At 38.4% G+C, this 24,836-nt stretch overlaps 2 protein-coding genes across 4 annotated transcripts in view; one reads left to right on the forward strand and one right to left on the reverse strand.

The window, feature by feature from the left end:
- LOC145993881 (mediator of RNA polymerase II transcription subunit 12-like) overlaps positions 1-5,645 on the reverse strand; it is a 224,189-nt gene extending 218,544 nt beyond the window's left edge. For both annotated transcript variants that reach the window (XM_083129754.1, XM_083129753.1), the window contains exons 1-4: positions 5,398-5,645; positions 4,175-4,300; positions 1,599-1,700; positions 30-221 (exon numbers count right to left, since the gene is read on the reverse strand). In XM_083129754.1, coding sequence (XP_082985880.1) covers positions 30-221; positions 1,599-1,700; positions 4,175-4,264 — 384 coding nt within the window. In that variant the 5' untranslated portion in view covers positions 4,265-4,300; positions 5,398-5,645. The remainder of the gene's footprint in view (positions 1-29; positions 222-1,598; positions 1,701-4,174; positions 4,301-5,397) is intronic.
- A 414-nt stretch (positions 5,646-6,059) lies between these two features.
- LOC145993882 (uncharacterized) overlaps positions 6,060-24,836 on the forward strand; it is a 56,364-nt gene continuing 37,587 nt past the window's right edge. The window contains exon 1 of one of the 2 annotated variants that reach the window (XM_083129756.1): positions 6,060-6,150. The gene's annotated coding sequence lies outside the window, so the exon portion shown is untranslated. Of the gene's footprint in view, positions 6,151-6,988; positions 7,037-24,836 lie in introns of those variants that run through there. The other variant, XM_083129757.1, reaches the window with a different exon arrangement.

Raw genomic sequence — 24,836 nt, forward strand, 5'->3', positions numbered from 1 at the left:
ATATTTTAAATACAAATCATTAAATCTACCTTCTTGCTTAGTAAGCTGAGTAGTTTGCTCCCAGCCAAATCTTTAAACCAAGCCTCTATAGCATTTTTAGTTCGTGCAGTGGCCGGCCAGAAGTTGTCCTTTGGATTAATCTGTTGCCGCTTTCTGCCACTGTCCACTAGCGTGTTCAGCTCCTCTTTCTTCGTGAGAATGGCATTGAAGTACGCTCCCACCTGGAAATCAAAAATGTGTGTGTGTTTTCAACACAGAATATCAAGTATTTAGCAACCATTCATATTATCAGACATAATATATTTCTGAATATATATTGATGTTGAATATTTGTGTTACTTATCTTCAAGAAATTGTTGTTTTCTTATTTCCTATGACTGAGCCAACAACTGTATAGGCTGGCTACTTTAAGACGAGATTAAAATTCAAGTACAATTCCAAGTTTTCTAAGTAAGATTTCTAAAATTTCAAAGCTAAAAATGGAATGATACATAAAGACATTTCACCTATTATGATACATACATACGGTATTTATGCGTATATAATGCACCCCCTGTTTTTGATAGGGAAAAGTAACAAATAATTATATCTCGTATATAATGCACAGTACAATTCAGGTTCGAGAAATGGCTTTCTTAGTTGTAGGTCGTAAAGCTGTTGCTATGCCGATCAACAGTGAATGACATCATTCCAATTCAATGAGCTACCTGTTGCTATGTGGACCAAGAGAAGAACATTACATTACAAAGTGAAAAATTGTGGCACCTGGCCTTTACACTTTTATAAGTGGTTTTGCTCATTTCCTCTTTACTTTTTCTAAAAAAACTTCAAAATATATACTTTTTCTATGACTAACAAAACATTTGTAGGAGGCACATTCAGGACCCTCAAGCTAGCAGCTAGCAGCACAAGATTTTCTCCATTAAGGCATTTACACACTCCATATATGTCATATTATTTTAATTATTTTCGTTTTCCTTCATTTTTTTCCCATACAAAGTACCATAAAAATCAGAATGTTCCTTCATTTTGTAATGAGCTTATTTCAACCGCATTGCAAATAAGTGTAGCCATTTTGAATGGAATACTATTGCCATATTCAGAAACTACAGAATTCAAGCTTTACTACGATATATAACATGGGTTCCGTGAACATAAAAAAATTATTCCATGCATAATACGCACCACACTATTTGAGGCCAAAAATTTTGGAAGAAAGTGCGCATTATGCATGAGTAAATACGGTATATATTAACACTATAAAGCTTTTAGCAGTTTCCAGTGTATCTAATATTGTTATGCAATGATTTTATGTTTATAGGGAACCAACATATATATATATATATATATATATATATATATAAACACTTCAAAATGCAGTAAAATGTAAAATTTGGAAAATATATCTTGCTGTACTGGAACCAAAAAAACTGAATAGGACATTGGATAGAAGTGTTATTGGTCCAGCCCTACATCAGAGTACTAAAAGTAAATGGAAAGCACTAGTTCTATTACAATAGTTTTATTCTCCTTATTAAAAAACAAAAACAAAAAAAAAACATGAAATAAAGATCATTAAAAGAGCAAGCAAACCTTACCTTGGAAGCGGTAATGGAGCAATTCCTTGCGGTGCCAAATTCATCTGTTATTTGAGGAGTGGTGGAAAATCCATGTTTTACGTTTACAGCATTCAACTCATCCTATAATGTCACAAAAATAACTGTCAGTAGTAACTGTTGATACATTCTCATGTGCAAACTGAAGTTCACATTAGATAGACAGGGATTAATAATAGTTCTGAATTCAGTTGTAAATTATCCATTTGCATGCAAGAGTATGTATAACCTGGGTATTTTGGACCTGAAAATTTTCACTTCATCCTGCCATTCCTGAAGCACATATATTCCCCATACTAGTCAGCTGATAATCGCTAACACCTTGCCAGGAGAAGAATGCTCTGAAAAGTCACTATTTTTCATATACCACAGGGACCAGGGAACACAGAAAAGCTTCATGAAAACATCACTAGATTCTACAGGTGTGGCAGTATTCATAGTGTAATTTATTCACATTATACATGGAAAAAAGTATTTTATTCACTGACTTTAGTACCTATTTGTACAGAAAGGAATGCCATTTACCAGTTAATGTATGAATATGACCCCTACCAAATGAGTAGTGTGCCATGTTACACATCTAACATATTAGTCAGGTTAACTGGTATCTACATCTCTGATGTAATTCTTCAGTTCCCAGGTCATGTTTGGAATACTTCTTGCTCAAGAAAATGCCATAAGAAGTAAGCCTATGAGGACAAATCTGGGGACCGAGCTGGCCACAGAATATCAACATAACAGGAAAAGTCTGTCACAAGAAATCCACCATACCTCACAGAATAAAACAAACAAGTTAAATGGCAATTCATGCACAGCATAACAACACTGTTGCCAGCCATGCAATATTGCCATTATCATCTTCATTTTCTACTCAAACTATGCTATAAATGCTGCCACACCCTGTATATTCTGCCAACAAAACACATATCCATACTTACTAGTATTAACTACAGCCTCATGACAACAAGCCTCCAAATCCATAGGGGTTCATTATAAGCAGACATGACTGTATATTTCAATAATGGCCTTTATCCTTCATTTAAATAAAACATAACAAACAATAAAAGTAATTGGATGATATCATTTGTAAAAAGTAATAACATTCACATTTAACTTAAATTTTTCACTTTATCTTTCATAACATGATTTTCCATACTTTTACACAAAGTTTACTTTTTGTTTAATTCCTATGGAGATTTCATAATGTTCCCTCTGTGGAAAATGGATCAGGATGTTGAGAGGAAGGCACAAGTAATATGCCTGTAATGGAAATACAAAATTAACATTTCTAATGGGAAGACCAGTGTGTTCTATGCGTAGAACATTTTAATGTCTTGCGCCCGGGAATTTCAGGGATTTTTTTTAAACAATACCCATGTATAAAGTACCTTTGGGGCTTACTCAGCTTCTGCTCAACTGATTCTTTGGCAACAGGGAGTGAAAAGGCAGCCAGAGGGTGATTGTAATCACATGACCTACAAAATGACTAAGTTTGAGAATATGTGGAGGCGTACCTGCACATCCACTATGTACCTTCACACAACACTGCATTGTACAGTCATGGAAACTTCCGGGTTGTAACGATCTCATTGATTTTCAGTGGAATCACTACAACCCACAACTGTCTGTGAGCTTTATCTTTTACAAATGGTCATGCCCATCATTACTCTTGAGACTATCTGACATGGTTTTTCACTTACAACACTTACTACTTGAAAGATATGTGTAAAACTTTAATAAATTCTGTACATAATCTTCTGAAAAGAGAATTTATACAGTTTCATAGCATTAAAAGTAGTAAATATTATGATATAAGTAAAAAACTCTCTCTCATGATCACAAAAGTCACGATGAACATGCTCACAGATGAATTTGTTGTATTAATCGCAGAAAGCTAAACTAGGTAGTGTGGTGACTACATGAAAATATACAAGCAGTTCGTTTCTTTGTTAAAGTTAAAGTCCTTGTTATGCAAGGATAGGCAAATCGTTGCTATATCACCAGTTTAAAGTACAACCTGAATCGCTGTGCAATGTGAATCCATTGGCGATTACATCTGCAATCCCTTGACTACAAGGCGAAGGTGTTACTAAGAAGCTCGGTACAAAATTGTAGATAATATTGGAATTGTGGAGCTTAAAAATATATGGATCAGAAACATAAGACTGCGTATCGCGTGAAATGTTTGAAATGTTCTGGAGAACACAACATATCATGAAAAACAGTTTGAAGAATGACTGATTGATTTGGTTAATTTAGTTTGCATTTCTGCCACTTTTGACTAATTCTGAAGATGAGTGAAGATATGATGAAATTGATGAAAGGGACCCTCACAAAGAACACCCATTCCCTGGCCCGGATTTGAACTCAGGACTATCTGGTATCATTTGAAGAATGAGTAAACAATGGAATACATTCTTACACTTCCTTGATAAAGAAATATGTTCCAAACAAAATGAAAGAAACCCTACAGATGGATAAATTGTAATTGACAACACAATTCATTTAACTATAGAACTAAAAAAGGAATGTCAGAAGTTACTGACAAAGAAACTTACCTCCTTTTGTTTTGGATCTTGTGGATACACATCAGGAGGACCCATTCGCGATCTCTTTAGAGGTCTTTTCTCACAAGAGAAGCCCATCATTTTCAACAAATGGTGACTGGTGATTGGTAGTTATGACTGTAAAAATAAATGAATGAAAAACTATTATTATTACTCAGGCCTGGATAATCACGTAATTACATATTTTGTTCACAATTTGAGATCAAATCAGCAAAATGTTGTTTCGTACAAGATAGTGTATAAAAATGTACATTTTAAAGTACACAATTACATATTTTACTCCATAAGTATATTTATTTGCACGTTTCCTGAGTTTCATATTTAACTCTTAAATAGGCGACAAGTGGAAAACTTGAATTCCGCAAGGTTTTCAATAAAAAGTTATATAGCCTATTGAAAAATATGAATGCTAGAGTTACAAATTATACCTTGCTTTCTTCAGGACAGACTGAGTTATAAGCCTACGGATGTAAAAAAAAAAAACATTTTCATATACTAGTGAAAGAAGAAAATAAAAAAATAAAAATGGAATTCATCATGCTGCCATGTAAGCAACTTTGTGATTTGAGGGTTCAGAACAGTACCTATATTGCCTGATATGTTTTTCAACCTCAAGAGAAGAGTTTAGACTTGTTGCTGACGTTTTTGGAGAAAAAAAAATTTTCTAACATGAATATAATATTTTTTTTCCATGAACGCCAACTCCAGTACAAAATAGGCTATATGGCAACTCCTTTTCGGAACAAAATTTAAGCACAATTACAGTTTCCACAGACTTAAACAATGTAAACACAGTCTACAAGCTTCAGATTTCATTCATAATCATTTGAAAACTTTGGACAGTTTTTCTCATCCTAAACCTTGCGAAAATCACTCGGCAAACACAAGCTGGACCATTTCCGATGTATCTTTTATGGAGTTTCACTAAAATGGTCGTAAGAGAGTTCATACAACTAGAAACGGTTTTAAGTTGCCTCATTGATCTTACGGATAATGCTATTTATCACTGTTAAGTATACAAGCAAATAGGTTGCCTATGTAATAGAGAAACTATGAGAAAAACAAATGTACCCTCATATCCCCAAACTATTGTCCGTGCACCAGGTCGCGTCTGACAAACAAGAACCACAAACATTACAGTCCTAATAATTAACTACGACAATATATATTACTACATTTACATAATTGGTAAAATTTCATAATTGCATACTCACATAGTCTATTTTGAAGAGTTGTAAATAAACTCATCACACCTAAACAAATCAGAGCATCGTACTATAGTTCTCAGGCAAGTAAGTACAACAATTATTTACTCTTCGCAGATACTCGTTCAATACCACATTCTTGTTTCATTTTCAATAGCAAAATACATGCATTATATATTGTTCTTCTCCCCTCATATCATAATAAAAATAATATTACTTTTTCAAGCTTGAACGCAATTGACCTTTTATTTCGTCAAGCTTAGCCGCAAAGACAAATTGACTTTTGCAATTTGTCCCACATCATAGTCTAAGAGAATATATATATACCATCGTACGTACAAAATTAAATCATATTTTCATAAATATCGTTTATATTTAGTGATTTTTATAATTATTTTTCTAAATTTCTACGGAGAAAACATTAATATTTTGAAACATTTGCTTATTTAAGCGTTTCTCTTTGATCTTTGACAACTAACTATGCCAATCAAGACTGATTATCATATCTGTTAAAGTAAACATCACGAAATTTTGGAAACAACGTATAGAAGAAAAACGTTAATAAAGACAAATTGTTCTCTTTCACATCATATCCATCCCATTATGAAACATTGGTTGTATATTTTTCCCTATATCAATTGTAGATTTTTTTTAAAGAAAAAGGGTGAGTGTTGAAATATAGTCGGCAACATTGACGTGTTTTCGTATACAAAGAGAAGCTTCGAAAAAGTGAAAAATTACTTTGTGAAAGAACATTTTGAGGTAAGTGTCATATAATTTATATATTCCGATTTCGTAAAGCTCTACGAGTGAGTGGCACATTCTGTGCTGCAGCATCACCCATTAAAACTAGTGGTAAATAGTCAGTGATTTATCCACACACCCAACCCCCAATTATGTGCAACACCCCCTATAAATTATGACAAATATACAGGGTAAGTTTAAAAAATTTACAAAAAATAGAGAGAGCAAATAGCCTGGGTCTAGTGAATGTAATATTTCCTTTTCTAATAAGAGAACGTGGTAACACTTTCGTATAGCGGAGACGGATTTCTTGTTTTATTAAAATTTCGGTAACCACCAAACGTCTCTAATTCCCTTATTTTCGTAGTTTTCACATTGATACTTACATATTCTGCATTCGTAAGGATTCTTCTATTTCGCGTTTCGTTTTTTGCACGCAAATAATCTCAATTTTCGAAATATCGAGTATTTTTATTTTGTTCGCTTTCGCTTGCGTTACACGCGATATGGCGGAGAAATCTTGTCTAGCGTAGTCCATGATCAGTGGTTAAGCAGTGTTGCAACCGTCTTCATAGAAAAATACCGGTAACAGTAGTATAAGCCGGAGACAAATTTCTTAAAATTTACAGGAGAAAAGACGAGAAAGTACTTACGGAATTGCGTTCTTGAGGACTTTCTGAAGCCGGGGAAATGGTTTTTTAGAATCGTGCAACGTATTTTGCCTGTAAATAAGGTATTTTTCGTCAATCATGCATCTCCGTTGTACGCTAGCTCGTGCCGCCATTACCGTCGACTACGTGAATCAAATGTTCCGTGCGTTCGGTTATGTAACCCCCTTACAGTGTAGCAACCACGCGAAAGTTTGACAAGATGACCTGTGAGCGGTTTTTTTTTCCAATGTAAGGTAAGACTCTAGTTTACGTCCTTTTCCTAAGGAATACGTGTCATATATCGTTGGAAAGCTTATTTTATAAGGAATTCAACAACGTAAATCCCAAAGCGAGCAAAAATTTCCTGAAGGAGTAAATCGAGAAAAACCGATGTTGTTCGGATATGCACAATTGAACGTACTGAGGATTTTTTTAGATGATGAAGCACATATTTAGGGGTGTAATGAGTGCTAATGGAACCTAACCTAACAGGCCTAACCTAACCTCGTAGGCATACCTCGACCCCGTGAATGGATAGTGGGGCTATCGTGAACAGAAAGTGTAAAAAAGAAAAAGACGCCGGGTCCCGCACCGCGAACACAAAGAAGCAATCACCATGCAGATAAGGACGTAAAGTAGAGTCTAGCCTCAATTTTCGCTTAAAAACCTTTTGTGAATAGTTTGTGCGGCATTTATTGGTTCATAAGTTTTGAAACACTGCACATCAGCTGACGATAGACAACGTGTCAAAATTTGCCCGCCGAATTAGCAACGACCAATAAATGGTTATAATGTTAAAAATAACGCTTTTTTCATGAAAAAAAAAGTGATTTCCAGCTTGAAAAATCTTCCGCTATGCATATGAGGTAAGTAGCAATGATTTTTATTTGAAAACAAGCGAGTTTAATGTGTCTCCGGCTTATACTACTGTTACCAAAAATACCTACTTTCGTGTTACTGATTTTGTATTTTATTCCAGGTTCGAAAACTCCACGAACCATGCACGTATAGACCCACGGGTAAGAGTCTAGTTTACGTCCTTTTCCTAAGGAATACGTGTCATATATCGTTGGAAAGGTTATTTTATAAGGAATTCAACAAAGTATATCCCAAGGCGAGGAAAAGTTTCCTGGAGGAGAAAATCGAGAAAAACCGATGTTGTCCGGATATGCCTGATTGAACGTACTGAGGGCATTTTTCGATGATGAAGCACGTATTTAGGGGTGAAATGAGTGCTAATGGAACCTAACCTAACAGGCCTAACCTAACCTCGTAGGCATACCTCGTTCCCGTGAATGGTTAATGACAGAAAGTGTAAAAAGAAAAACTTACTTACTCTACGGATGCCGGAGCGCCGGCTGTCTGCTAGCACGGTTTTGTCAACGGGCAAGAAGGAGTGCGCAAGAAAGACGTAAAAAGGTAAGAAGGACGTAAACTAGACTCTAGCCGACCCACGAGCCATTCATAAATATTAGCCCCACGAACCATGCACAGCAAGGTTAGGTTAGGTTAGGAAACAGAGTTAAATTTGTTTTTCAAAATTAATTTTTTTTTTCGGGTTCGAAAACCCCACGAACCATTCATAAATAGCCCTACGAACCATTCACGGATAGCCCCACGAACCATTCATGGATAGCCCCATGAACCATTGACGGATAGCCCCACAAACCATTCATAAATAGCCCCACGAACCATTCACGGATAGCCGCACGAACCATTCACGGATAGCCCCACGAACCATTTATAAATAGCCCCACGAACCATGCACGGCAAGGTTAGGTTAGGTTCTGTTAGTTTAGGAAAGATAGTTAAATTTGTTTTTCAAAATTAAAAATTTTTTACGAACCATTCACGGATAGCCCCACGAACCATTCATATATAGCCCCACGAACCATTCATATATAGCCCCACGAACCATTGACGGTTAGCCCCACGAACCATTGACAGATAGCCCCATGAACCATTCATAAATAGCCCCATGAACCATTCATAAATAGCCCCACGAACCATTCACGGATAGCCCCACAAACCATTCATAAATAGCCCCACGAACCATGCACGGCAAGGTTAGGTTAGGAAAGATAGTTAAATTTGTTTTTCAAAATTAGAAATTTTTTACGAACCATTCACGGATAGCCCCATGAACCATTCATAAATAGCCCCACAAACCATTGACAGATAGCCACACGAACCATTCATAAATAGCCCCACGAACCATTCATGGATAGCCCCACAAACCATTCATAAGTAGCCCCACGAACCATTGACGGATAGCCCCACGAACCATTCATAAATAGCCTTAGAGATACTGGGCGAAAGGGGGGGGGGGTTTATAACCCCCATCAACCTCACATTGAGCATGCCACTGACCCTGTGCACGTCATGTTGTCGCAAGTTCGTAATCAGAAATGATGAACAGTAAGTCACGTTTATTTACGTTCTAGAACTGTTCCACAGTTACAAAACCGCGCATTTAGAAACACTGACCGGTTGTGACGTCATGAAACGCTCGCAAATATTTGGTTCACGTAGTAGACGGACATCATGGGAACAGCTTTCGTGCATCGGAGTGACATTCATGTCGAAAATTACATGATTTATCGGCAAAAAAATTTCAACGAGGTGAAAACAAACTTCCAAGACCTTCCTAAAGTATAAATGGTAAATTTCTCGTATCAGACAAACGGCTGAAATTTGCTAGTTCATTTAATTTGAATATTCGTACTTACGTATTCTGCATTGAGAAACATTGCTGAAGGTGCATCTCGCTTATTTCACGGAAATAAGCTGTATTTGCGACATATCGAGTAAGTTTTCTTCGTTTCTTTTTGCCTTCGGTAACACTCAAAATGGCAGTCACAGTTTCACTACCGTACTCGGCACGCAGTGTTTCCACCCCACTGCACCCAAAAATACCTACGTAGCCCCACAAACCATTGACGCATAGCCCCACAAACCATTCATACTTAGCCCAATGAACCATTTCCGGTAAGGTTAGGTTAGGTAGGGTCACGTATAGGTTACAATAGTTAAAAATTGGTTTCGAAAAAAAATATGCTTTGCCCCACACACCATTCTCACATAGCCCCACGAAATATTGACACATAGCTCCACGAACCATTGACACATAGCCCCACGAACCATTGACACACAGCCCCACAAACCATTTGCTGAAATGTACCTTCTTCAGTTACAAAAAAACGTGTTTGGAAACACTGACCGGGATTGACTGGGATTACGTCATCACACACAGGCTACATCCACCTGGAAGTATATGGATGCAAGAGCTTTCGTGCATCGGTTACACATTTATATCAAAAAATAGATGATTTACCTGCAAAATTCAATGGACGATGTGAGAAAACACTTCCCCGAACTTCCACAAGTCTAAAGAAAATGCATTCGGTAAGTAATTTCTCCTGTAAATTTGAAGAAATCCGTTTGTCCGATACAAGAAATTTACCGCATGGGAATTCATGTGTTTTTCTGCGAAAATCTCTCTCCGACACGCTATTGCTACTGCCGCCATTTGCTTTCCCCGTAGTTAGGTAGTCAGTTCACACCGTGTTTTCGCTGTAAGATGACGTGTCGAGGATGTGTTGTGAAGTTGTTGCCGGGTGTGGAAGATGCCGTGGAATTTGTAATTCGGAATCTTGAAGAAAGAAGTGGAATGCAGAAAATGTGGAAGTGCATGCAAACTGCACATTGGACAAGATGGGATGTGGAGGCACATCTGTTCGAAGAGAGTCCAGGGACGTGGAAAGTTAAAATCCAAAAGAGTTCCGTGTGGATTTAAACAATTTGCCAGAAAGGGTACATTTATAGGAGAAAGTAAACTTACTGTACCGAAGATTGTAATATTTTGTAATATGTGGATGTTTTTGCCGTACCCAAGAAATGCTCTCATAGTATTTGAACTGGACATGAGCTCAAGTACAGTTCTGGACTGGTCGAACCACTGCAGGCAAGTATGTGAAGAATGTCTAATTGAAAATTCTGCCCCAATAGGAGGTCAGGGAGTCATTGTAGAAATAGATGAAGCAAAGTTTGGAAAATCAAAGAAATGTATCAATAGAGGGGCACGTCCTCTTGACAGACAGTGGGTATTTGGAGGAATCGAAAGGGGAAACCCTAAACGTTTTTTCATGGTTCCTGTACAAAACCGAAACGAAGAAACTCTGCTCGAAGTCATCCGCAAATTCATCCTTCCTGGAACAACTATAATCTCAGACTGCTGGGAAACATATATGAACCTACACAGAGCAGGCTACAGACACCTGAGAGTTAACCATAGTGTGGAGTTCATCGATACACCCACAAGTGGACGTCAAGAGAACCTGCAGGGAATGATGAAAGACGAAATTCCAGTTCACACTCAGAATATACAGAGAGTGTGGTGTAATGTTAGACATTCAATTCCAGTTTTTGTACGCAAGAAACATCACTTCACGGGCTACTTATCTGAGTACATCTTGAAGAGTAATTTTCCACTGGACAGAAGAATGCATGAATTTTTTAAACAAGCCGGTACCATGCAGTATATCTAACTATAGAATTTTGAAGCACCATTTATATTGTGATGAAGGTGAACAAGTAATATGAGTAAGTAAAGAATTCAATTTAAATTTCCGGAAGTGTTTTTAATTTTTTTAAATGCTTGCCTAACCGTACAGGAAATGGTTTGTGGGGCTAACTTCAATGGTTTGCAAGGTATTAGCATAGTTTCAAATCCGGCCACGAAAGTAGGTATTTTTCGGTGAACAAGGTTGCAACACTGCATACACACTCCAAATCGACAAAACGCACGATGAATGGGTGCGCTATCGCCATATTGTGTGTGGAAATAAGAAAGAACAGTAAGTACTCGTTACTGTAAGAGATATACATTATTTTCGTTAGAAATTTGTAATTTCACCTAAAGAGGTGTTCCGCAATGCAGAATAGTACGTTAGCAATGTAAAAAAGTGTGAAATAAATTATTTATAGGTGTCTCACCTATATGAAAGTAGTACCGAGAACGTTATAATTAGAGTGAGTTTGTTTCGTGGAAATATTTAGTAGCCCGCTTACGTCTAATTACTATCTACCTCATCTTCCCCAAACATGAATTTAAGAAAAGAAGAATAAGCTAATTTATAGGTGGATGAACTTCCTTGTTTAATAACACAAAATGTTTTAAGATATCTTAAGAAAGTGTTTTACGAATATGAAAATTAATTATCATTCAAGCAAAACTGACTCCTTCCCAAGTAACCACCACCGTTGGGCCAACATCAGTTTTTACGTGGGAAAGGTTGGCTTTACGGGTAATCCCTTATTGAACAACCTTTCGTCAGACGAGGGATGCCTACAAGGTTAGGTTAGGTTCCATTAGCATAAATACAATGAAAAATTATTATTTAGGCTAAGAGAACTAAACCTAGCTAGCCTAACCTGACAACATAGGCATCTAGCCTAAAATTAAAAAGCATACTCCTGTGACAGAACACAAGGTTGCTCATGTGTTGTGCAATAAGTGAGACCCAGCTTTACGTTAGTTGGCATATTGACGTTGGTCTTACAGTTGGGCCGACGTTTGCCCAACCTTGGAAACATGAGTCAAAATCAGTTTTCAAAACAACTTTCAGGAGAATGCTGAAAATTCTAGAGTTTAAAATAAGTGACATGTAACAGTGTCTCTTTTCGAAAATTTCATTCTCAGCACATACTGGAAATATAATATATTTTTAATGAAAGTAGAAGCTATTTTTAACTTGCAGTCACTCACCAGTCTTTTGTCAGCCGCCATGGATGACAGATGTGTTTGGAATTGCTTATTGTTTGTCTCTTTTGCTGTAGTAGAACAAGTACATTCTTACATGTATTATTGTGAAAGTGGTTAAGCAATGTTATTTGCAGACTAAATTCCATGAAAGGTGGAAAACTAAGTAAACATTCGCTACGAGAGACTGCGGCAAGCGGCCTGGCATCAGCGCATGTCTTTCCCGGTGAACGTGTCCGTGACAGTCGGTAGAGTCTGCTATTCAAATTACAGTTTTCGTATTGTGTACTAACCTTGACTACAGAAGGTGTTGAAAATGATGTCCCTCTGCTGCAACACATTCCTGGCATCTCCGAAGGAAATTGGCATTTACACGTGCAAGTTCGTCTACTGTAATTCTCGTACAATACTCTCTTTTAACTCACGGATGGTGTGTGGATTGTCTTTGTAGACTTTATTTTTTAGATTTCCCATTTTTCTTTCGAGGTTTAATATAGTGGTCCTATGTGGAACGGGAACACTAGAAAATGTCGTCGCACTTCTCCACAATACCTCTTTCCGATGTAACACTCGACAAGATAAATCCTTTGTTGTAATGTAAACTTTTGTGGTGCCATATTAAGCCACGGACACGACACAACACAACTTCCGATGGAGGATTATACTGGCGTCAGTCTGCAATGTCAACAGAAAGGGAAAGAGAGCGAAGGCAGGGAGATCAGAAAAAAAAAACAGACTGTAGTGTGTGACTGTTGCGGACCCGTTCACTGTTAAAGACAATCGCTGACGCCGGGCCGCTTGCCGCCGAGTCTCGTAGCGAATGTCAGGGAATGCTCTGTATTATGTATATATCAGAAAACAAAACTATCCATTCTTTAGTTTTCAGTATGTTGGGCCAACGTAGTAAAACCATACGTTGCCCCAACGTAAAAACCACATGTTGACCCAACGTTGGAACCATGACCAAAATTACCATTGGCCACTGGTATGTTTTTGCGTGGGCCAACCATTAGCCAACCATATTCAGTACGGTTCGGCTAACCACTTTGGTTACTTGGGTTATTTTATCATTTATTTTTTAAGTAATATAAACATGAAAACTTAAAATAAACACATTTCTTTATTATGTACAATAAACATAAATAAAACACATGTAAATCTTCACATATTTAATTATTGATGATTAACAATTAATGGTCATTGATTGTGTGTATTTTTTTGCAAGAAAATCTTCAACAATGTAACTGAAAATTAGTATATGTAACTCAATTACTTTTAAAGAGTAACGTTCCAAACACTGCCATGTTGACTCATTTTGACAGCTACATGCAGTCGTCAATCAAGAAAGTTGAGAGGGAGAGAAGCTCTTCTGTAGACTCACTACCATTGACTCTTTCATTGCCAACACTACTTAGCTTCCTGTTTAGATGGAAAGATTTTGGGCATAAGATGACGATCAAGCTTTACTTCAGAACTACCTGGCCAATTTTCTGAAGTGTTTCAGTTAACTAACAATGGAAGACTGTCCACATCAGCATGTTGCTTGAAAGTTGAGCTATGTTGGCATCATTACTAAAAGCCACACACGTCACACAGGCACGTATCTAGAAATATGTTTCGGGAGGGAAGGGGGGAGTCGAACCAAGTGTCGCAGGAATAATAAAATATAATAATAATGTTTAAATTAAAGTAATTATATTAAATCAAATTAATACTAATTACAATACATATATTAAAATTATATTATTATCACACAATTAGGTCAAAATACTGTATAAGAATAGAGATATAACAGTGCATATTCATTACGTAGCTTACCTGTAGTTAAGATCGGAATAACTTACATAAAAACAAGTACCCTGGCAATGGAATTTATGTCAGATAGATGAATAATTGAATGTTTATCGAATAACAAAAATGATGTTACATGTAGTTGGAGGAAAGTAAGTTTCTGATTAAAATGTTATGCATATTATTTTTATTATATTGTACATAAATCACCTATGTAATGTCATTCAAAGCCGTATGGTCTCGGGTTCGATACCCGGTGGAGACACATAGTGGTTCGAATCCCACTTTAAACTGTAGGTCCAGTCCCGATTAGCCTTACTGTGCATAAAGTGGACTAAAAACACCAAATCAATCAATCAAATCAAAGCCGTATGATCCCAATATAATCCTTGCCTTCTAAAAAGTTCAGAGAAAATTAATAACCATCGATTAGGCAACAAATGCTAATATTTTCATTATTTAATTTTTGTACCAGTACTGTGCAAGTCTTTCGGGGAGTACAGACCCCTGGACCCCCTAAATAAGTCCTTCCTGTCCTTCAAAGCTGTATGATCCCAATATAATCCTTGTTTTCCAATAAGTTCAAAGGAAATTATACAACAAATGCTAAACGAGTATATTTCCTTTATTTAATTTTCGTACTTAATAAGTCTTTCGGGTGTTTGTGTGTGGGGGGGGAGTCCAGCCCCCTTAAATACGTCCTTCGTGTCCTTCAAAGCCCAATATAATTCTTGTCTTCCAATAAGTTCAGAGGAAATTATACAACAAATGCTAAACGTGTATATTTTCATTATTTAATTTTCATACTTAATAAGTCTATCGGGTGGAGGGGGGGGGGGTTTCAAACCTTCGAAATACGTCCTTCGTGTCCTTCAAAGCCTTATGATCCCAATATAATCCTTGTCTTACAAAAAGTTCAGAGGAACGGCTAAACAAATATCTTTTTCATTATTTGATATTAGTACTTGATAAATCTTTCCGGAGGGTCCGGACCCCTTGGGCTAAATACGTCCTTCACATCACAGTAATCAAGAATGGTCTGTAGCTATCTGTTGAATAGGTAGACCTATGTATAATCCCTCACAATTTGCATGTTTTAAACAAAGAATGGAGTGCCTCTTCATTTATTTCTACGTGGTTGACTTGTCTGTAGAGCTATGGCTACTGCACCAGGTAGAGCACGTCTGCTGGCAAACTGGATACAACATCCACGTAATTGGAAGTATGATAGAAATAGACTCGTACAATTACATGGACAGTTACAATTAAAATGAGCACTTACCTTGTTACAAGATGTGTTGGAAGTATTGTCCTCCTGCATCCACACATTTACTGCATCTTCATACACAAAATGGGTTTTATCTGTGGTCCAATATATGTTATGCTGTGACGAAATGGAACCATGCTTTTTCCGGAAAAAAAAAAAATAATAATAAAAGGTATGAAATGTGGATCAATTATTCCTCTATCAGTGGCATTCTGCAACATCCAATTGTAGAAATTCACTTGACTCTCATGATTGCTTGGTAGCAAATCCTGGACTACAGTGACCTTGTACGAGGACATATCAAAAAGTTTCGAGACTAGTTCTGTAACACGCCAACAGATCAGCGCAAGGCTGCACGTACAGGCACAGAGAGCACCAACCTTCATAAGTCAGTGTGCCAAGAGACATCGTGAGCTGTGCAGCTGGTGCTCTTCTGGCCACGGACATTACCACGTCTGCGATTTCATCATGGACAGCAAGTTAGAACAACGAGTGAACGTGAAATTCTGTGTGAAACTGGGCAAATCCGCCACAGAGATGCTTGACATGATTCAGCAAGTGTACAGCGATGCTGCAATGAGTCGTGTGAGGTGTTTTGAGTGGCACGCATGCTTCAAGAGTGGAAGAACATCACTGGAAGACGACGAGAGATCAGGACGAGCACAACACCCGAAAATATCAAAACCATTTGGCAACTTGTGCATGAGGATCATCGGAGAACAATCCACAACATTGCTGCCATTGTCAGTGTGTCATATGGAACAGTGCAGGCAATCCTCACGTGTGATTTGAACATGCGCCGTGTTGCTGCCAAGTTAGTCTCCAGGCTGCAGACCCAGGAGCAGAAGGAACACCGCATCCAAGTCTGCCAATAACTCTGTCAGCGTGCCGTCTTCCAGTGATGTTTTTCCACTCTTGAAGCGAGCGTGTCTGTGGCAGATTTGCCCAGTTTCACACAGAATTTCACGTTTTCTCTGTTCTAACTTGTTGTCCATGATGAAATTGCAGACGTGGTAACGCACGTGGTCAGAAGAGCACCAGCTGCACAGCTCAAGATGTACACAGGACGATGTCTCTTGGCACACTGACTTATGAAGGTTGGTGCTCCCTGTGCCTCTGCATGCAGCCTTCCGCTGCCATCTGTTGGCGTGTTACAGAACTAGTCTCGAAACTTTTTGATACGTCCTCGTATGACTTCAGGTTTAAAAGCTTCATAGCTTGCCAAGCACACAACTTAGTCTCTTTTTTTTCCCCCAAGCACACAACTTGTTTTCTTTTTAGGAGTATGTTGCAATTGTTCTCCAGGCCTCCCCGATGGTGCAGTGGTAGCATCGTTGCCTTGTAATCAAGGGGTCCTGGGTTTGATACCCGATGGAGGCACATAGTGGTTCAAATCCCACTTTAAACTGTAGGTCCAGTCCCGATTAGCCTTACTGTGAATGAAGTGGACTTAAAACACCCAATCAATCCAATTGTTCTCCAATGTTATTTAATTTCTCCCCAGTAAGCACAAGTCATTTCACCCGTTGCTTGTTATCAACAACAGTTCCTGTTTCCCTAAATTTGTTCACAAGTTTCCAAACACTATCTCTGTGTTGTAACCGTACATATTAACACTTATATACAGGGTGGTCCAAAATGCATGTGGTTATTGAAATTTTATATGTGTACATGTAATTTGAAGATTGGGGAAAACCTACCGAACAGCTTTTGAAATATGGTCGCCATCTTGAAAGCCGCCATCTTGGATCAAGATCACTTTTTTGAAAGGGGAACCTAGGCATGTGACACTTGAAAGTACACTGGAAAAAGGTCACAAACATGATGTTAGCATTCATTTTCACAAAACTTTATTCATGGTCATGCTACAGGGTATTAAACAAGTGTTTTCAACGGTTTATCTCATTGTTGAGGATGTTAGAGGATATCCTCAGTGTGTCCACCATTGTTGGCCAGTGTCATATTGAGTCGATTCACTCATTCCTGGTGGACTTTCAATATAAGCATAAAATAAAAATTTGTTATTTACTTACGTACAGTGAGTATATATTTGTCAAAGACAACGTTTCGGTGGCAACTGCCCCCTTCTTCAGGTCATGAAGTCGGTTTTATGGAAATCCACAAAGCTTCGACATTTAGAAAGGATATAGGTTTTTACGTGGACAGGTTGAATGCTAGGATAACAAATGACTAAAACAGGACTATTCCCACATTTTAAAATCCCTTAAAACTCATATAAAAACTGTTAATACCCGTGTTACTATCCGATCACAATTCAAATGTTGACTGGAACTGGTATGGACTCAAATGCGCGAGGTTGGGAGTGAGTCAATTTTCCTCCTTCCCCTAACTTCCCCTTCCATTATGTCATTTCAAATGAGAAATCGCGTATGATGCTTGCTTCAATGTCTGGGTTAACCTTGAATCCAATTTCTTTATATTAACGTTTTTCCCATTTTTTCAACATTCCTAGCCATATTTCATCAATATTCCCATCTTCTCTATTCAGCTTGTTCTCTCTATTTTTACATATAAATGAGGCCTCATAAACATTCCTACTTAATAATTTGTCTTCCTCGCATATAACTTCCCATGTGACTATCTCATGTTCCTCTTCCAATACATGCTCGGATAATCCCGTACGAGGGTTTCCATCTTTAATATCCTTATCCTGTTCTTTCCATCGGGCCCCCATACTCCTACCAGTTTGCAGTTTAGTCGCACGCATCTAAAATATGAGAACTTTCTATAAGATGTCTGGTGTGATGTTTGCACAACACTCGACAATTCTGTCTTTCAAATGTTACATATCACAATATTTTACGGAATAGGCCAGTGATTTCATGTGGCCCCACAGATAAAAATTGAGAGGGCCCAGGTCCGGCAAGCATGGTGGCCTTTTCACCGATTGGGAAACTGGATGTTCAGATAGTCCCTAGCATTGTGACCAAAATGCAGGGGAGCGCCGTCATGTTGAAACAACTCAGGGAAACTTCCATCCTCCATCATGAGAGATGGAAACACTTGTGTATCCAGTAAGTTCAAATAATCCTCGGCATTGAGGGTACTGTCAATGAAGAAAGGTCCTACCACACGGGTTCCCCATATGCCATACCATACCATCACTTTTCAATGGAGGACTGTCCCAGATGTATCCACCCAATGAGGATTCCATTCAGACCAGTATCTCATGTTTTGTCTGTTCACCTCCCCATTGAGATAAAAGTTTGCTTCATCACTGAACAACACCTTGTGAGGGAAGGTAGGTTCTTGTAACACCTTACGGGACATTTCTTCTGCAAATTCAAACCTGCGGTCAGGATCGACCTCACTCAGGTGTTGAAGCAACTGGATCTTGTATGAATGCCATTTGTGCCTTTTCAGAATCCTCATAATGGAAACACGACTCACACCAGTAACAGCAGCATGACTACGGGTACTACGGTGCGGACTCAACGTAACTGCCGCCAACACAGCTGTTGATGTCGCTTCATCTGTGGCTATCTTAGGCCTACCTGATTTGGGCCTGTTTGCAACAGATCCAGTCTCTTTGAACTTAGCGATCAGTTTCCGCACAGTGCTGTCAACAATGGGAGCTCGTTCTGGATGGCGCTGATTGAACTCATCGGCGATGACTTTTGAGCTTCTTTCCCCACACATCAGGATGATTTCCACGCATTCTGCTTGTGTGAGCTCCATTTCTTAGTGCACCTGCAACAATGAGAGAAACCATTGAAAACACTTCTTTAACACCCTGTAGCATGAACATGAATAAAGTTTTGCAAAAATGAATGCTATCATCGGTTTGTGAGCTTTTTCCAGTGTAATTTCATGTTTCACATGCCTAGGTTCCCATTTAAAAAAAGTGATCTCGATCCAAGATGGTGGCTTTCAAGATGACGACCATATTTCAAAAGCGGTTCGGTAGGTTTTCCCCCATCCTCAAACTGCATGTAGGATAACATTTCAATAACTGCATGCATTTTGGTTTTATTCGGCCCGTTCCACACTTTTGGAGTGCATATTTATATTATTTATTTTAAGATGCATATAGCTCTCACATATCCCCATTTAAGTGAACTTTACTTCTCTTGAGATTGAAGCAAATTCTTGTCTCCCAGATCTGACCTAAATTCCACATCTTCTTTCCACAAAAGGGTTAATCTTCTGCCCGTCATCTCCCACCTTTCCAGAACAATAGTAGTGTCTATTTCGACCCAAACTTTCACCATAGGTGACAGTCGCATGCTGTTTTCAGCCAAAATAGATTTCCCTTCTCACGAAGATAACGTTCGTCAGGTTGGGTATGTCGGTAGCCACCAGTTTCTTGAACATAGGCCTGCAAGACCCCGGCAGTTCAATTGGAAAGGACCAATCAGGGTTTGCCCCTTTCTGTAGATATTTTGGTAAGAAAGGGAGCCCGCGAGAGAGGGAGAGCGGGGGGGGGGGGATGGACAACAGTTTTCATGGACAATATAGAACAGAACAGTTTTGGACAAGTGTTCTTAGAGATCAGTTCGTGGAGTAACTCATTGAAAGAGTTCGGGCACGACAGTTCATTGCAAGTGTTAGCTCAGTGATGTTGAGTTGTTTCAGTATCTCGCAAGAAACAGTCAATGGAGTGCATTGGTTGTCTTTCTACCCTGTTCGGTGACGTAGCGAGTAAGTGTCACTGACTGTTCCTGCCGTTGAACCAAGAGAACGCCTGCCTTGCATGTCCACCCAGAGCTGACGAGCTGCAGACAAGAATACTAGTGTGCCAGGTTCGCAGTCCCAGAAGTCGACAAAAGTGAGCAAAAGCAACGGACATTCTAACAAACAGTACATCAGTGGTTTTCGAACATTAGTTGTGCCGTACGTTGGCTGCAGGTAGTCGGATTTGATATATCACATCACACCCTTTCCATTGAAAACGTTTGAGTTGAATTCATTATGATGGCCAACAATATGGTGGACCTCTGCTTGACGCACACAACTATGGTACTCCCTGGGCCTAACATGTTTCTATGATGACCAATTGTACCCAGCATAACTCCTATACTTTTGACTTTTTTGAGTACATTGCTAATGAAGCATTTATTTGTCACATAGTTAAAAATATTATTTTGTATCATCTGATCCCATGGCAGTCCCAGATTGATTTTTCATATGTTTTAGAGTATAGCATGATGTACGAAATATATTTTTCGTAATATAATTAAGCCTTCTTTCCATATTAAAAAAAAACACGAAGTTGCTGACCAAGGCAGTTTATTAAGATGTAAAAACACTTAACACGTAACGTTTCAACCCTGTATCAGGGTCTTTCTCAGAGGAAGAACTAAACTAAAATGATTAAATATACTAGACACAGAAAGATTACATACACATAGCAGGGTCACTAGTCACACAAAAACAAATCAGTTTGACAGTCCTTATCTTGGAAGATTTCTCCAAAGAAATTAACTTGACAGTTGACTAATGGGTCTACTACACTGACAGGTGATTGACAGGTCAAGAGTCTGGAACCACCTGTTTACCATTCCCCCACCCCTACTGCCTTTTTTGGATATGGATGAATACCTCCTCCTCTGGTAATCTTCTTTTCTCTTCTCTTTCTTCCTTGTTCATTCTTCTTCTTTTTCCTCTTTCCTTTTCTTCTTTTCAACTTTCTGTAACACAGTCTTCCATTCCTTGTTTATCTTGAGTCCTCCATTCCAATTCATGATGTCTTCTCCTTTCTTTTCTATTTCTTTGGCCTCCTTCCATTTTCTCACTAGTTCTCTCTTCTCTTTTCCTATTCGCCTAGCTGAATCCTATTCTACTTCATGTCCCGTTTCTCTAGTGTGTTTGAAAATTGCATTCCTGTGTCTCTTCAATCTCACATCATGATATGAAACACTCAATATGCTGACCAAGGCAGTAATTTATTTTATTATAAAACATAAACTAAACGTAATGTTTCAACCTTCTAGCAAGGTCTTCTTCAGACTCTGCACCAAGTACAAATGTAACAAGGTACAAAAACAGGATGATATATATACACAAACATTACTTCCCTCCATACTATTAGAATGTTCCAGAACAACTTTCTAATACAGGCATGTCAAACACACGGCCCACGGGCCGCATGCTGCCCTCGATATATTTTTGTGCAGCCCCTTTTTTTTTGTGTGGCCCTTTTTTTTGTGTGGCCCCTTTGCTATTACCTGTTTTTAAGTAGTAGAGCCTTCAGATGTAGTAGTTGCTAAAATATCTGTGTTATTATATAACACAATGTGAAATTTCACACATTTTCCTCTTGGACAAGATATACCCGTCAGTAGGTGAAAAAAGGTGGTCATGTTGCATTATTGGGGTGGTTGATGAATGTAGTGATTGCCAGTTGTTCAGAATCATGTCTAAGTCGTCTGCCTTCACAGTTTTCCTCTCCGGAATCTATAATAAGGGGAGGGTTGAACGGAAAGGGGAACAAGCTGCCTTCGCCCGAAAACCAATTACCACATCTTATAGTCTGCATGACTCTCCCCTCCCTTGCCTCTCCCGCATCTTCGCTACCCTCAGTTGGTTCCATTTTCCAAGAAGTTTGGGTCTAGCAGTCTATTCAGGTTGCTTTGTTTGTGCTAACAACAATGTCTTTGTCGAAACCAAGTGGTAGTAAACTAAAAATTTCTGATGAACATCGTAGTTTTCAAGAGAAATTGGAGTTCGAGTACTTTTGTTGTGAAGTGAAAGATAAAACTGTTTGCTTGGTGTGCATATCAACCATTAGTGTCCCGAAGTTATATAATGTCAAACGTCATTATGAGCAACACAGAGCTACATACAACCAATATGATGGATTAATGAGGCAAGACAAGCTGAGAGAGTTGAAGGCAGGATTAAAACAACAACAAGGTATGTTTACTAAAGTAGCTCAAGAAAGCGAAGCTGCGGTACGTGAAAGCTACGCATTGTCGGAGTTGATAGCTAAACACTCAAAACCTTTTGCCGAAGGCGAGTTTATTAAACTGTGCTTAAGTAAAAGCTGCTGAAATAGTTAATCCTGCAAGTGTAAAAGCTTTTCAAGGCATTTCACTATCCCGCAACACAGTTGCTGAAAGAGTTTCCGAAGTGCCCTGTGATTTGAGTGATCAAATTAAAACAAAAGTGTCAAATTTCATTGCTTATTCCATCGCTTGTGATGAGAGTACAGACATCGGTGGTGTAGCTCACTTAGCTGTGTTTCTTCGTGCTTGTGATGAGGAGTTCAACATTTTCGAGGAGATATTGGACATTGTACCGTTGCATGACACTACTACCAGTGAGGATATATTTATTGCTGTTCGTGAACTTTTGCCGAAGTATGATTTACTTCTGTCAAAGTTATCCTGTGTAGCTACGGATGGTGCCCCTTCAATGACGGGAAAAAACAATGGTTTTGTGACAAAACTGCAACGAATTTCGTGAAACCTGCGATAAACACATGTTCCATCATGTGCATTGCATCATTCACCAGGAGGTCTTGTGTTCAAAAGTAATCAACATGGAAAGTGTGATGAAGCCTGTGGACAAAAGCTATCAACTTCATAAGATCCCGTGGCTGAAACCAGCGACAATTTTCTGCTTTCTTAGCAGATTTAGAAAACTAATATTCTGGAGTGACCTACTACACAGAAGTGCGCTGGCTATCGTGTTCTATGGTTCTTGAAAGATTCTGGAACTTGAGAGATGAAATATGCCAATTTTTGGAAATGGAAGAACAAGACACCAGCCTTTTTTCGCAACCAACGTGGTTACAAGATCTTTCCTTTTTTGTTGATATATCGAAACACTTGTCAGATTTAAATTTGAAACTGCAAGGAAAAGATCAATTAATCACCAACATGAATGATTAAGTCAAAACATTCGAGTGTAAGTTATTGCTTTGGGAAAAACAGTTAAGAAACGAAGACTTGACGCACTCTCCAACTTGTTCTAAATACAGCTCAAGTTCAAAGGACCCTGTTTTATACAAAAAGTACGCCGAAAAAATTCAACTTTTGAATACTGAATTCGGGAAAAGGTTCCACGATGTTCGTTCTTTCAAAGACAAGATCTTGTTTTTAGCCCTGTTTACGACTGACGTAGAAAAAGTGGCATCACATTTGCAGATGGAAGTAATTGAAATTCAATGCGACTCAACTTTGAAACAAAAGTACAGCGAAGTGGGTATCCCTGAATTTTACAAGTACTTGCCTGCACGTTTTCCAGAAACCCGCAAACTTGCATGTGAAATAATTTCCATATTCGGTAGCACTTACCAGTGTGAAAAACTTTCCTCACTCGTGAAAGGAAACAAGTCACCAACGAGATCCAGATTATCAGACGTTCATCTTAGCTGTGTTCTGAAAGTAGCTGCTTTAAATAAGATGTCTCCTGATATTGATAAGTTTGGTGGCAGAAAAAAGATGCCAGCTGTCAGACAAGAAGCAATGGTCAAGTTTCAATGAATGTTCAATATACTTTATTAAATGTTATGTTAGTCATTCTTTAAAATAAAGTATTAAAGATAATGTAATTTTTTCCTTGCGGCCTGCCCTATCTAATACTACTGACTATTTGGCCCAGTTCAGATTTTGAGTTTGACATGCCTGTTCTAATAGTATGGAGTGGAGTAATGTTTGTGTATATATATCGTCCTGTTTTTGTACCTTGTTACATTTGTACTTGCTGCAGAGTCTGAATAAGACCTTGCTAGAAGGTTGAAACGTTACGTTTAGTTTGTTTTATAGTAAAATAAATTACTGCCTTGGTCAGCATATTGAGTGTATCATCTATGTGTTGCTTTAACCCGTCTTTCAGTCTCTTCTTCATTTCCCCTATATATACACTTTCACATTCTCTGCACTTCACCTCCTAGATAACCCCTTCCTCTTCTTCCTCTCTCTTTTCTTCCTTCTTCTTGCTGGCTGTACTTAAAACAATGCATCCTCCCTTCCTGTAAGTTCTTATACCCACTTTCCTCAGCACTTTGCATATCTTCTCTGTGGAAATTCCCATACTTCTTATACCAAACCATCTCTCTTTTTCTTTTTCTTCCTTCTCTTCCGGTCCTCTCTCTTTTATTTCCTTCTTTCTTCTGTTGATGTTGTGTGTGTCTTTCTTTTCATAGTCATTCTCTTCCAGTTGTTCCCACAGGGGTGGGAGAATGGTAAACAGGTGGTTCCAGACTTGCTAATCTTGACCTGTCAATCACCTGTCAGTGTGGTAGACCCATTAGTCAACTGTCAAGATG

Source organism: Lepisma saccharinum, chromosome 10 (assembly GCF_977018435.1).
Source record: "Lepisma saccharinum chromosome 10, izLepSacc3.1, whole genome shotgun sequence".
NCBI lineage: Eukaryota > Metazoa > Arthropoda > Insecta > Zygentoma > Lepismatidae > Lepisma > Lepisma saccharinum.